At 46.2% G+C, this 14,555-nt stretch overlaps 1 protein-coding gene across 1 annotated transcript; it reads left to right on the top strand.

Moving 5' to 3' along the window:
- The first annotated feature begins 4,255 nt into the window (after window positions 1-4,255).
- Window positions 4,256-14,358, top strand: kmt5b (lysine methyltransferase 5B). The gene is made up of 10 exons (XM_024295609.2): window positions 4,256-4,450; window positions 6,294-6,539; window positions 6,612-6,759; window positions 6,850-7,015; window positions 7,100-7,209; window positions 8,463-8,629; window positions 8,713-8,732; window positions 8,817-8,953; window positions 10,798-10,997; window positions 11,224-14,358. The coding sequence occupies exons 2-10, from the start codon at window positions 6,383-6,385 to the stop codon at window positions 12,678-12,680; spliced, it is 2,562 nt and encodes an 853-aa protein (XP_024151377.1). The 5' UTR covers window positions 4,256-4,450; window positions 6,294-6,382; the 3' UTR covers window positions 12,681-14,358.
- The last annotated feature ends 197 nt before the right edge of the window (window positions 14,359-14,555 follow it).

The raw sequence follows: 14,555 nt of genomic DNA, 5'->3' as shown, positions 1-14,555 counted from the left end.
ACAGGAACTACTGCTCACTTGTTCCTGCTTCTGTTCCAGCAGAACCCCAGGCAACCCAGTCAGCGGCAGAGGAGTCTATGCAGCTGGGCCGTGGTCGTCTGTCCCCTGCAGACCGGAGGCGCCGGATGACGGCAGGTGAATGCCTTTACTGTGGTCGGCGGGGTCATCTTTGCAGGGACTGCCCAGAAGGCCTCCGCTCGTCAGTAAGGGTGGGCTCCCTGACGAGCGGTGGTCATGCGCCCACTGTTTCTGAGTCCGCTTCCTGCAACCTAGGGGTGTGGATTTTATCATCGGGGGGGAGATACCTGTGCATGCTCTTGTAGATTCTGGAGCAGAACAGAACCTCATCAATGCCGAGCTAGCCAAGCAGGCAGGCTTCAAAACTGAGTCACTGCCACAACCCCTTCGAGTCGTCTCTCTTAATGGTCGAACCGTTGCGAGTACGACTAAAGTCACTGAGCCGGTTCACTTAATAGTGTATGGGAACCATCATGAGTATACCCAGTTCCTGTTGTTTTCCTCCCCCCACAATCCCCTGGTTTTGGGTTTCCCCTGGTTGAAGACTCACAACCCTGTTATTGATTGGTCCTCCAGCCGTGTTACTGGCTGGAGTGAATTCTGCCATGCCACCTGCTTGTGTTCAGCTCTGTCTCCTGGGGCTGACCCCGTCGCCCCAGAGGGGCTGCCGTCCTCACCTGACCTCTCTAGTGTCCCGCTCGAGTACCATGACCTGGCAGAGGTGTTCTCAAAGTCCAGAGCCCTCTCCTTACCGCCTCACAGGCCTTATGACTGTGCCATTGATCTGCAACCAGGTGCCACCCTTCCCAAGAGTCGGTTGTATAACCTGTCTCGACCAGAGAGGGAGGCCATGGAGCAGTACATCTCCGAGTCCCTGAGCTCAGGCATAATCAGACCTTCCTCTTCTCCTGCGGGTGCGGGGTTCTTTTTTGTGGGGAAAAAGGACGGTACTCTTAGACCGTGTATAGACTACCGCGGCCTTAATGATATAACCGTTAAGAACAGATACCCACTCCCCCTTATGGATTCTGCCTTTGAGGCTCTACAGCAGGCCCGGATGTTCCCCAAGCTGGACCTGCGTAGTGCTTATCACCTGGTTCGCATCCGGTCTGGGAACGAGCGGAAAACTGCCTTCAGCACGCCACTCGGGCATTTTGAGTATCTGGTGATGCTGTTTGGCCTCTGTAACGCCCCTGCTGTGTTCCAGGGTTTGGTTAACGATGTATTGCGGGACTTTCTCCACCGTTTTGTTTTTGTTTATTTGGACGACATTTTGATTTTCTCCAGAGACCTCGACGAACATAGGCGGCATGTTCGTCTGGTTCTCCAGCGGCTGCTGGAGAATAAACTGTTTGTAAAAGCAGAGAAATGCCAGTTTCACTCTCCTTCGGTTTCCTTTCTGGGCTTTGTTATTGCAAGCGGGGAGGTGAGACCAGATCCATCCAAGGTGAGCGCGGTGGCAAATTGGCCCGTCCCTACCAACTGTAAACAGCTCCATCGGTTCTTGGGGTTTGCCAATTTCCTCAGACGCTTTATTCGCAACTTCAGCTCCGTGGCCGCGCGCCTTACGAGTCTGACCTCCACCTCCTCTCCGTTCCACTGGTCCGAGGCAGCCGATTCGGCTTTCACACGCCTTAAGCAGCTCTTCACCTCCGCGCCTGTTTTGGCTCAGCCTGATCTGTCCAGCCAGTTCATCGTTGAGGTAGATGCTTCTGACACTAGGGTAGGGGCTGTGTTGTCTCAGCGGGTGTGGGGGGACAGCCGGTTGCGCCCCTGTGCCTTCTTCTCTCGCCGGCTTACTCCGGCTGAGCACAACTACGACGTGGGTGATAAGGAGCTGCTAGCTATCAAACTAGCCTTAGAGGAGTGGAGACACTGGTTGGAGGGATCAGCTCAGCCGTTTGTGGTCTGGACGGATCACAGAAACCTGTCCTACCTCCGGACCGCCAAGTGGCTGAATTCGAGGCAGGCACGGTGGTCTTTGCTTTTTGGTCGGTTTGATTTTGTCGTTTCGTACGGACCTGGCTCTAAGAACGCAGAACCAGACGCGCTGTCCCGACAACAGGAGTCCAAGGAGGAGGACTATGAACCCAAGACCATCATTCCCCCATCTTGTGTCCTGGGGGCACTCTCCTGGCAGCTGGAGAGGGACATCAGAGCTGCTCAGACTCTGGAGCTGGGCCCTGGAGGGGGTCCTCATAACTGTTTATATGTTCCCAGTGCCTTAAGGATGCAGGTCCTTCAGTGGGCTCATTCTTCCACCCAGGAGTGCGGAGAACATTATCTTTCCTGCGTCGCCGGTTCTGGTGGCCCAGTATGTCTCGAGACACGCGGGACTTTGTTTCCGGTTGTTTTCGCTTCTCAAAGGCGGCCCATTTTGTGGCGTTAACTAAATTACCCTCTGCTGCAGAGACTGCCAGGCTGGTCCTCACTCACGTGTTCAGGCTGCATGGCGTTCCAGTGGACATCGACTCAGACCGGGGGCCCCAGTTCATCTCTCGAGTATGGAAGACCTTCTGTGCAGCCTTTGGGGCTACCACCAGCCTCTCCTCGGGCTTCCACCCCCAATCTAACGGCCAAGCGGAGCGGACCAACCAAGATCTGGAGGCTGCCCTGCGGTGCGTTTGCTCCCGCAGCCAGTCCTACTGGAGTTCCCTGCTACCCTGGGTTGAGTACGCCCACAACTCCCTGACCTCTTCGGCTACTGGCTTGTCACCATTCGAGAGCTCTCTGGGCTATCAGCCGTCACTGTTCCCCGAGCAGGAGAAAGAGGTAGCGGTGCCGTCAGTCCAGCACCACTATCGCCGCTGCAGGCGCATCTGGAGGGAGGCCCGGTCTGCTCTACTCTGTTCATCTGCGGCAAACAAGAGGCTGGCTGATCGTCGTCGTACCCCAGCACCAGACTATGCACCAGGTCAGTCAGTCATGCTGTCCACGGACAACATCAACCTCCAGACTGAATCCAAGAAGCTATCCCCGAGATTCATCAGTCCGTTCGAGGTGGTCAAAGTAATCAATCCTGTTGCAGTCAAGCTCCGCCTCCCCAGGTCTCTACGCATCCACCCTGTTTTCCACGTCTCGCAGATTAAGCCCCATGTTGTCAGCCCTCTACAGCCGGCCTCTGCTCGCCTCCTCCTCCCCGCATCATAGACGGTCAACCGTTCGATGCCTGCTGAATGCCAGGCGACGGGGCAGAGGTCTTCAGTACCTCGTCGATTGGGAGGTCTACGGCCCTGAGGAGAGGTCTTGGGTCCCGGCCTCCAGGATCCTGGACCCAGCCCTCACGTGTTTCTATCTGCCTGCTGAAAATCCAAGTCCAAAAAAGTCAAACAAAGTTGATTAAATATACCTCTTTCTAACATGGAAATCAGGATTTTGGTAGAATTACATTACTAGCAAAAAAAAAATAAAAAATTATCTTTGGGTTAAACGGGTCAAAACAGAGACGGCAGGCACAAATTTTACGTGTCTGTTCTGAATGCAGTTTAAGAATACCCATACTGACACAGAAACATGTAACCCCAAACCACCCGTTACCATTCACTCCAAAAGTACACAAACACACCTAACATCTGGAAGGTGTTTCATAATCTCTGTAAGTATTGCCAACCAATTTTTTGAAGAACCCACACACTCTGTCCTGCCACATCTGCTTGGCTGGAATGGTTTCCTCAGCAACAATATACCAGAAGCAAATTCTGCATCTTAATGAAAAGTTTTCCCTTTCAGAAATGTTGTAATTTGAAAATTTATCGTAATTGTGTTGTTTAAAAATAAGATGTTTATACAAGGGAGGAAGATAAAAAAAATGGAAGCTTTGGTTTTCAAAAGGAGTTGAAGAGGCTCCGCATCCTTGTTGCATCACCGTGGAATTGCCTTTGTCCGTTCTGGTGAAAGGCTGCGTGTTCTTTAAAAATACTACATCTCGGAGCATTTGAACAGCAAATTGAGTTGCTTTATCCACAGGAACTAGTAATAAGCTGTACCGTCAGAACCAGCGATTCATTCCCCCGAAAGCCTGAACATGTTTATTTATGCTGCACTACTTTTGTGTACATCCACATCCGACAATTACTGACACACATAACTAATACACATGAAGTCAGGATTTGATGTAGTTACATGGAGGAAGGAAATTTGACACCCACGTCTCATGTGTCAGCTTAAGAGCTTCCGTATAGTTTCATTTTTCCTGAGCAACGCAAAAAAACTCTTATTTCTAGGATCTATTTTCTCTCGGAAGGCGGTGCTGCGGCCCTATCTTGCTGTCGCCGGAGCCAGGCCGCCATCTTGAATTTTAATGATATTTTCTTCCGAAAAAGAAAGAAAGAATAAATAAATAGAAGCGTTTCTTGCGATATTGTCGTGTGGGGTTTGGTGACAGATTTGAATGAGGGCTTTTGAGGTTGATGACGTCTTTGCGGACAAACCTGTGAGTATTCAGAGTATTTGTTGTGAATGTGTGTGCGTGTTGTGGACTCGGGACATTTAACGCACTAAAAGCTCCCGGCGTTTGGCTTTCCTGCTCTCGACCCTCATGGTAAATACGGCCACCTGCGCCTGGCCAAAGGGGGCCCGCCATGTCCGGTAGCCACTTTATGCTTTTAAGGAGACGGGTGTAGGCTGATGAGCGGGTTTAAACCCCGGTGAAGTGTTGAACCCGTTCTTGCTAGCAGCTACTGTAGCTAACCCAGAGACTGTCGCGAGCGCTGGACGTCCGTGTACCGGCGGATGGAAAAAGCAGCGGCTGTGTCTTCTATTTGAAATGTTTCCCTCTCGGGTCGGTGGTCGTAGGTGGCAGTGCGGGGCTCAAAAACAACAGCAGCTGCTGCGGGTGCGCGCAGCTCCGTTAGCATCCGGCTGAAGTTGGATGGCCACGGCGGACCTGACAGGACAGTTTGGGAACGGACTCGACGGGCGAGCCCTATCAGGTTGTTGCCAGCGCTCGTGTCGGTGGAGTGTCGTGTCTTTGGTGGGGTCTGCAGTGGTGGGTACTGCTCATGTGTGCTTCTGCCGTCATACATCAGGTGCTTGAACAGTGCGCCTCTCTTTGTGCTGGTGTCCGTTCGTGGTTGTTTGTTTGGGGGTGCTGTGGACCGTCTGCGGCGTGTCGCCGGGGCTTGCTGCCGGCTCGGAGGCATTCCGGCGTCGCCACAGCTTGTTAGCTGGATGCTAACGGAGCCGCAGGGCGGAGCGACGCCGTTGTTAGCAAACAATACGAGCCGTGTCGGTGAGTGTGGAGCTTTAGCTCGGCCCAGATGTCGGTGTGGCCTTCCGGATTCCTGCAGCCTCGCTCTGGTTGTTGGTTTGTTGGGGCTTTAAAGAGACAGTGGTGAGGCAGCGGGGTGTTCTCGTGGAACGGCGTGCCTTTGGTCAAACAGGTCGTCTGTTAACGGATAGTTGAAGAACGAAAACTCATCCGGGTGAAACTTGACAGTGTATCGATGCAATACCGGTAGTCGTCACTGAGGGGCGCTGTGGGTTTTTAGTGACGTTAACCTGAATGGAGCGTATGTAAACACTTGCTCGTTTTCCGCCTCAACAGGTTCCGATGTCATTGGACTCATGTAAATAACTGGTTCTTTGTCTGAGTGGGATGTTTACACAGTTGGATATTAATACGTTTTATTAGTGAACCTCGCAGGGTTTCTAATTGTCAAACACCCTTTCAGTCATCTCTTTTACCCCTAAAAAAACCAAAGGAAAACTTCTTGAAGTCAAAATGACAGAACAGACTAACATTCATATTAGTTTCATGTTTACATCATAAGAAATGTATAAAATACATTCAACTGTGAGGTCTCCTTGTTCTGCTCATAAACTGGTTAATTCACCACTTACATTTATTTAGTTAGTTTATCTTCTCATTTGCATTTAAATTTCAAAGTAAACAATAAATAGTTGGATCATAGAAAAAGTCCAGTGGAGAGATTAACCAGTGCTGATAAGAGTTATATATATATTTTTAATTCTAAGATAATCTGGTACATGCAACCAGTCTGCTCTCAGAGAGCATCTTGGAAACCATGTTATAGCAGAGTAATCCTGTCTGCTTTCACAATCAGTTGTAACTTAATGGTCTTATAGTTGGTTCAGGTGGATGTTTGCAGTAAACAGAAACACGTTTCTTTATAAACTAACTTTGAATTAAGTCTCTCCTGTCTTGATTTTGCAGAAAACTTTGTCTTGGATCTTGTTTTTGTGAGCTAAATAACTGTTTTCCATTGGAACAGACTGTGCTTTAGTCTCATTTGCTTTTTCTACTCTTCCTTCAGGTTTCAAACTTCAAACCCCAGTCTTCCCTGCACAAGAGTATCTCTTCATCTCAGAGACTAAATGCAACTAGACCAGGGGGCTTGTGGGCATGAAGTGGCCGGGCGAATCCAAGAACATGGTATTGAATGGCAGACGACATGGGAACAAGTTGACTGGAGAGCAAACTGTGAGTCGCTCTCAGCATCCACAGAGGGCGTCGCTGCGCCACGTCAAAAGCCACCCAAGAAGCCGGAGATGTAGCCGGAGTGAGTTTGTATGCAGGAAGAAGTCTCGATGTTCCAGTTGAAGTTGTGCATTAATATCAGCTTCCCTTTCAGGGTGTAATGGAGCCAGTGTTGAGGCAGAGAGGCGCTACGTGCCCTCCTCAGGAATGACTGCCAAAGAGCTGTGTGAGAATGATGATTTGACCACAAGCCTAATCCTGGACCCATATCTAGGCTTTCAGACTCACAAAATGAACACCAGGTCAGGGTCTTACCAAACTGGCATGTGAACGCTTACTTTTTTTGTCCTGAGTAAATATCGTTTGTGCTGATTTAAAATGTTTTGTAACAGATTTCGCCCACTCAAAGGGAGACAAGAGGAGCTGAAGGAGATCATCGAGAACTTCAAGAAACATGACAATTTGGAAAAGGCTTTTAAAGCTCTCATGTCTGGCGAATGGTGCCGAAATTTGTTTCTTCACAAGCCCAAGGCCCAAGAAAAGCTCTTCAAGCAACATGTGAGGATTCCGATGTTTGTGCTTGTTCTTGTTTGCTTCATCAGCTGGGCAGCAGATCAGGTGCTAACTTTGCATTCTGCACAGGTGTTTGTATATTTGCGGATGTTTGCCACGGACAGCGGCTTTGAGATTCTTCCCTGTAACCGGTATTCATCTGAGCAGAACGGAGCGAAAATTGTGGCCACTAAGGAATGGTGAGACCAGTTTGCTGTTTGTAATGGTCGCAACTAGGGATGTCCCGATCCGATCACGTGGTTGATGACTTCATCGCTATCGGATGTTGTCCCCTAATCAGTATTGGATATTTCTTTGATTCTCATTATATTTCAATCTTATTTTTCCGGATAAATACTCCACTAGAAGTCTGCATGTAATGAACAGATCACAAAATGTTATCACCAGAAAACGCAGCAGAAAACGGCAACAATTTAAACAGGAGAACAACAAGAATTTAGTCAAGCTAGCTAGATGTTTGAAAATTCAAACTTCCAGGATCAATAACTTTTTAAAAAACGCTTTTAACTGACAGGAGGTGTCTCTGTTGGTTTTCTTAACACAAACAACAACCTCTAAAGGTATTTCAACAGAAAAAGACAGTTTGTTTGTTTAATGTGAACCTCTTCATGCTGCCAACAGATGGCTACACAGCAGCAGCAGCTAACTGTGCTAAGCTAAATGCTAGCTCCATGATTTAACTCCTCAAGCCCCGAGCTGCCCTTTGATATGCGTGCTTTATTTATCTGACAGAGAAGTAAAAGTTAAGAAAATTAACTACTGTGGTAATAAAAACGAAAATGTGATGTTTTAAGAACTTAAAAAAGATCGCATAATCCAAAAACAAAGCAAAAAACAAATAAACTAACTAATAAATGGTTCTATCAATATCAGCTAATCATGAACACTAATCATCAAATTCAGGCTAAAATAAAAAAAATCATTTATTTTTAAGAATTTTAAATGAGGACAAGAATAACATTTGGTTAAAAATGTTCAATATCTCTAAAGATATTAAAGTCACTAAACTTTCTCACATGATTATCACTTGTATAACAAGAAAATTGTATTTTTTCCCCTAGTTTATATTTGCTCAATTTTTACTTGTTTATTAAAGCTCCTTCACAGAAGTGTTTTATTTAAGTTTTTAATGATAAAAGGTTAATAAAATATAAATAAAGGACAACACTAATCTGTTTATTCAATTTATTCATGTTTTAAATGTGTTACAAAAGTATCAGATTGGGACTCGGTATCGGTAGATACACAAAATCAAATAAATCGGATCGGGCCCAAAAAAACCTGATCGGGGCATCCCTAGTCTCAACACCACCATCTGTCATCTCAACTGTTTAAATTCTTCACGATGACTGGTGAACCCCAGGAAGAGGAAAATGGAAACTAAGAAAAAAAAGAAAAAGCTGTTTGAAAGGCTTTCTCTTTATTGTCGTAGGAAAAGAAACGATAAGATAGAGTTCTTGGTCGGTTGCATCGCGGAGCTTTCGGAGAGTGAAGAGAACATGTTGCTGCGCCATGGTGAGAATGACTTTAGTGTCATGTACTCCACACGCAAGAACTGCGCCCAGCTGTGGCTTGGGCCTGCTGCGTTCATCAATCACGGTAAGATAACTCAGCTTGAGGAGCATGGCTCTGGCATAGATGCACAAAAAAACTATTCATTATTTATCTCTTCTGTTCTTTAGATTGTCGACCAAACTGCAAGGTAAGCAGTGGAAAACCTCTGGGTGTTTGAGAGTCCGAACTTAGAAACTGACATAAAGCTAACGGTCTGTTAATGTGTTTTCAGTTTGTGTCGACGGGACGGGACACGGCCTGCGTAAAGGTCCTGAGAGACATTGAGCCAGGAGAGGAAATCTCGTGTTACTATGGAGATGGCTTCTTTGGAGAGAGCAATGAATTTTGTGAATGCTACACCTGTGAAAGGTTAGCAAGACCAATAAAATCCGAGGTTTCTCTTTACAGCAGACATACTGCAGCCCCAGTCATACTTCACAGAATATCCGTGTCTAAAAAAAACAGACTCAAAATGGAGATTTGTGCTTCCGTGAATGAACACTTCACTTTGGGCAAACAAAAGCCAGCTTCCCAGGTAAAGTTCTCTGGGAGAGCCAGTGTCTCAGACCTGTGACTTCATCATCTGATGATTGTCCACTGACCTGAGCTCTCTGTATAAAAATGAGAAGTACCTGATTCATGAATAGTCTGTCTTAAATGTGTATTAGATGACTAATAGTTCTACGCAGAGAAAGGCAGCACAAACAACGGCACACAGCATTTCTGATACTAAGCTATCCCCTGGATGGAAGGTGAGATTTTAGCTGTGGTCTGAACTTCACTGTGTGACCAGCTTGACGTCTGTGGTGAAGGCCAACTGCTGGAGGTGTCTGAAAGGTGGCTGTCCTGAACAGTTTACTGGTTTACCAGTCAAAACCTTAATGATCAAAAGTTCTCTGATCTGAACCTGATCCTCCAGGTCAGGCTATCCCGTCCAGAGCTCAGAGCCCAGGACTACAGCGCTGCCCTGCTCACGGTTAAAGGACTAAAAGACCAGTCAGCGCTGTATTAGTGAAGCGGTTTACTTAACTTATCTTACTTTGTGATGTGGTAAGATGTTGTCATCTCATGGTGCACTCCCTCAGGTTGTTTGGTATAGTATATTGTGATAGCAGTCAGGCTGCAGGACATGTTTTAAGTATCGGACGCTCCAGATCTGTGGTTGCAACTGCAGTTTTCCTGCATCTTTGCCATTTTCTCAGTTTTTATTCAATCAAAAACATTGCCACGCTTCTTTTGTTTGCAAAAGGTGCAACACTCTACAGGCGGCATGCGCAGAGGTTATTCCTCTGGAGTCAGCTTGTGGTTGGTATAAGGGTTCAACTTTTTTAAGTGAGAGAGAGAGTAAAGAATTTTCAAGATATTAACATTTTTTTGTGTTAGTGCAAATTGTAGCTGTACCACTGGATAACATGGAATTTTTAGCGCACCAGAGGGGAAACTTTTTTTTTATTAAATTCACATGAAAACTTTAAACTTGAGACAAATAACATTTTCTCAACTCATGAGCTTTTAAATGCTGAAAGAATTATTTTGATCTGACTTGACACTGACAATTTGTTCGGGACAAAGTCTGTCCTTTTCGGAACCTGCAGTTTGTGGCGATGACATGCAGTTGATGAGACCTGAACTTTGAATCTGTTACCGTGGCAACAATACTCTCTTTCTCTCTCGCACATTTTGATTTTAGCAACACACCAACATTTTTTTGCTAATTTGGCATCTACCAAGGGTTTTCTTTTTTGGCCATTCTTTAGTTTAGCTAATATTTTAGCTACAAGTTCACATTTTCACCTAATTATGCATCTACTGAGATTTTTTTGAACTAATTTGGAGTTTGGCTTATATTTTAGCAACATGCTAGCTTCTTTTTTGGCTAATTTGACTTCTAATAAGGTTTTAATTATTGAAGCTATTAAGCAACTTTAGTGTTGTGCAAATAGCTTTGATTTTTTTTTTTTTTAGCAAATCTCTTCAGCAATTACCACAAATTACTTCAACAAACAGCTTTACCACTTTCAGCAACCACATTTAGCAAGAAGTGTTCACACTAGCATTATCACATGTAATGCAACTTATCTAGTTAAAACTGTATCAGCTCTATCAGGCAAACAATAGTGAGATGTGACAGATTGGTTTCTTTTAGCATCAGATTGGATTTAAGCATGAAGACCTCAAGGACCTGAACAGGTTTTTGTTTGTTCATCATATAGACGGGGTACCGGGGCTTTCAAATCCAAAGCTGGGCTGCCAGTAGAAGTGCCGGTGATCAACAGCAAATATGGGCTGCGGGAGACTGACAAACGGCTCAACAGGCTGAAGAAGCTTGGAGAAGGAAACCGGTGCTCCGACAGTCACTCTGTGGGGTCCCACACTGACCTAGACTCTCAGGAAATGCCAAAAACACATCAAGGTAGGATTTCTGAGACAGAACTTCAGAACTACTGTAGCAGTTCACCATCTAAAACTCCACATCGGATCATGTGGTCCATTTGGGAGTTTCAGTAATGGCACCTCTTCCACATGAATTTAAAAGTTGAATTTTTTTTTTTCATTATTTTCTATCACACCTCTGAGTAATAAAATAAATATTGTGTATGTCGTTTTCTTTTCCTAAATTTTTTTCACTCTTTCTACAGCTGCGAGAAAAAGAACACCATCTTCATCATCCTCCTCATCTGGCTTGAAGTACAAAAACAGGACACAAACCAGGCAGACTCTGTCAAGAGCCCTTTCTACCTCATGTTCAAAGCAAGGTCGTGTAAGCAACACCAGGGTACCAAAGAGACTGAAATCCCAATCCAAGCCTTCACTCAGCAAAGTCCAGTTGCGAAGTCGCAGAAGAGGGGTGGAACCTCGGGCACCAGCCCGAGGAGACACGTGCCAGCTGGGTCTCAGGGACTCGAAGGGATCGACCTGTAAAGATGTCGCCATTAAGAAGGATGCACAGGAACCCGGTCAGTTAGCACTGAGTCAGCAAGGCTGCCTTACTCGTCATGCTACCAAGGAGTGCAGCAGTCATCCAGCTGCGCAGGGCGGCAAGATCTCCTCCTATAGAACTCGCAGGTCCACAAGGACCCTCGTAAAGCCCCAGGAACTAGTTACGTGCGTCAAGCTAGAGCCCAGCGCCATGGATGGCTTAAGCCCAGTCCCTGGCGGTGTGGTCATCAAAACTGAGCCAGCAGACATGGAGGAGTATCTCCACCATGGAGTTGGTCTGGGGCAGCCAATGTTGGACTCTGGTTATACCAGAAGAGGCTTGCGCACCAGCTGGAAGCGGCTGCCGCGGTCCAGGACTGATCGGACAGTGAAATGCGAGGGCTCAAACTGTGAGCCGTTCATGTCCGGGGCTGTGGGCCATTCCTCTGACTTTTCAGATTGTGCTAATGGACTGTCGGGCTTCAGCAACAGACACAGGGACTATAACTGCATTGCTAATGGCAGTAAGTCCTTCCACGTGGACAAAGGAAAGAGCAGCTACCGCTCCCAGGATAAGGGGAAAAAGAAGCGACGCATCACACGATATGACGCTCAGTTGATCCTGGAAAACAACACAGGAATCCCAAAACTGACGCTCCGCCGGCGGAGAGACAGCAGCAGCAGCAAGACCAACGACCCCAACGACATCGGCTCCTCCACCCTCTCCACATCCACTGTCAACTCGGCCTCTTCCAGCAAAATTAGCATCAAGTTCAGCAAGGACCATGACAAGGACAAAGGCAGCTCTTACGTGGCCAAACTGAACAACGGCTTCACCCCCATTGTCCACAGCAACTCAACCAAATTGAAAATCCAGTTGAAGAGGGAGGACGATGCTCGCCAAACATCGCAGGCCGCCTACAATGGGGACGTGGCTCAGAGCCTGGACACTCGGTTTGGTGGGTATCGAACCCAGAAAGTTCTGGCCGAACCTTCATCCAATGATGAGGATGATGAGGAGGGGAACGACGATGATTATTTCGACAACGAATTTGAAGATGACTTCATTCCACTTCCCCCAGCAAAGCGGCTACGCCTCATTGTGGGTAAAGACTCCATCGACATTGACATCTCCTCCAGGAGGAGAGAGGATCAGTCTCTGAGGCTCAATGCGTGAGAACCCTCTGTACATAAGACAACCTACCAATCAACTGTTGTGTTGATGTAAAAAAAAAAACAAACACAAAAGTAATTGAAAAAACTAGAACATTAGTAATCTGAATAAGGGTGCTGTTGACTTAAAACAAATTTCTATTGTTCACCGAACTTTAAAGGTTTCATTTTAGTTTCCATGACAATGTCTCTTCATCACATGGCAGGAATTCTCTTGTTCTTTGTGAAGTGAAACTTGGACATTTGTTTTAAGTTGACTTGTTCCTTGAGTGAGTGGTCTTGTTGTATTGGACCTTGTAGAAAGTGTACAGTCCCCTCTGTCATAGGCAGGATCTTGTTCTGTTCTCGGTGCGACTTTTGGTTCCAGATGCGTAATTTTGACCATCTCTTGCCATGTTCTCTATGTTGTCATTGTTCTGTAAAAATTCCTGTCTGAGTGACGCATGTTTTTGGGTGGGATTAATCTATAGTTAATATCTGAAATGGTGGTCTTCATCCTTTAAGCTGACAGTTTCTAGCAGTTCTACAGCAGAACTACTTGGTTCCCAGCGTACGGATGGCCACTGCAGTCAAAAGCGACACATAAATCACATGATTTAATTCCAAGATTTTGATTTTTGTTTTAAAGAATGAGGAGGATGTCTTTGCATACATTCACTTCTTATATTTAAATGAGTGGCGGGGTCAGTTAAATGATTAGGGTTACCGTTGAAGCAACAACTGCATGATTCACTCAGTGGAATTGAATCCGTTCATGTTTTTTTTTTTTTCTTCTTTTTTTTGGGGGGGTGTCACTGAAGGAAATCATGGTGAGCATCAGGCATCTCCTCATAATGACAACGTGGCCCATATTAAGTTTGATGAAGATGATGTACAAACCAGACAGACTCATCCATTGATTTAATTTATTGTTTCCTTAAATCACGATTCTTCAGCCTGTGGACTCGTGGACGGGGTCATCTCCTGTCTGGTGTTACATTCCTTTGGGTTGTACATTACAGCATCTCCTCTCCAGATGTCTCAGATGTTTGGAGAGGGGGAGATGACCAGGTCTAAGTGGCTGTTCAGCAGTAAATACCTTGATTTTGTTTCATTTCAACAGAATTTAGAAGAATTGGAAGGAAAGTGTTTGGCTAGAGCAAGCGTAGTGTGTAATCTGACTTCCTGTCTTCAATCTTGAAGCTGCAGAGCCGTTAACCACATCTGCTTCTTCTGACTGAGAGGAACTTTTCTGGTGTGTGGAGAAGCTCTTTGGACTTCAGCAGGCGTTAGAGCCCACATTCAACTGTGCTGCTTTTCCTAAAGGGACCATCCTTCATGAAGACCTCCCAACCAAGGCTGTTCCTTCAACACGGAACCGCTCCAGACCTCGCTCGGTTGGGCCTTCTGTACTTCTGTCTGTTGATGGGGCGTAAGCTGATGGGGATCAATTCAGGCCGTCGACCCAGACCCACACCGTTCACATCACCAGCAGCTGTTCTCCATCACACCCTGTGGACTCTTGTCTGTGTGCTCTCTGTTCAGAAGCTAATGTGAAAAGATTGGGGACATTTCAGCGTGTAAAGAGAGTCCAGTTGGGCAATGCAGATATTGTCCAGTATGTAAATCATGTGAACACATCTTGTATCTATTTAACAGTTTTGAATACTTGAAGACTATATAAAGTTTCTTTGTGACTCTTGTTTTCTGAGCTACTTTTTGTTGTGAAATTGCTCATGAAGATGATGATCTACACACTCTGCTTCACTGCTCCTGTCATGAAGTGCTTGATTCCTTTAAGTGCTCATCAGCCAGTGTGAACAGATGGCAGTTGGGGACAGCAGGAGCTGTTCACCTTTTCCGTCTCCATGGGTTTAGGAATGTGAATGTCCTCGTACCT

The sequence above is a fragment of the Oryzias melastigma genome, linkage group LG3 (genome assembly GCF_002922805.2).
Source record: "Oryzias melastigma strain HK-1 linkage group LG3, ASM292280v2, whole genome shotgun sequence".
In the NCBI taxonomy this organism is placed as follows: Eukaryota; Metazoa; Chordata; class Actinopteri; order Beloniformes; family Adrianichthyidae; genus Oryzias; species Oryzias melastigma.
Note: the sequence above shows the minus strand (reverse complement) of the source record. Positions and strands in the feature narration are given on the sequence as shown.

What these genes read in the sequence shown, in the direction of transcription:
- kmt5b (XM_024295609.2), top strand. Translation starts at nt 6,383, where the DNA reads ATGAAGTGGCCGGGCGAATCCAAGAACATGGTATTGAATGGCAGACGA. An exon ending in ACTCACAAAATGAACACCAG is followed by an intron (nt 6,760 to 6,849) that starts GTCAGGGTCTTA and finishes GTTTTGTAACAG; the next exon opens with ATTTCGCCCACTCAAAGGGA. An exon ending in AAAAGCTCTTCAAGCAACAT is followed by an intron (nt 7,016 to 7,099) that starts GTGAGGATTCCG and finishes CATTCTGCACAG; the next exon opens with GTGTTTGTATATTTGCGGAT.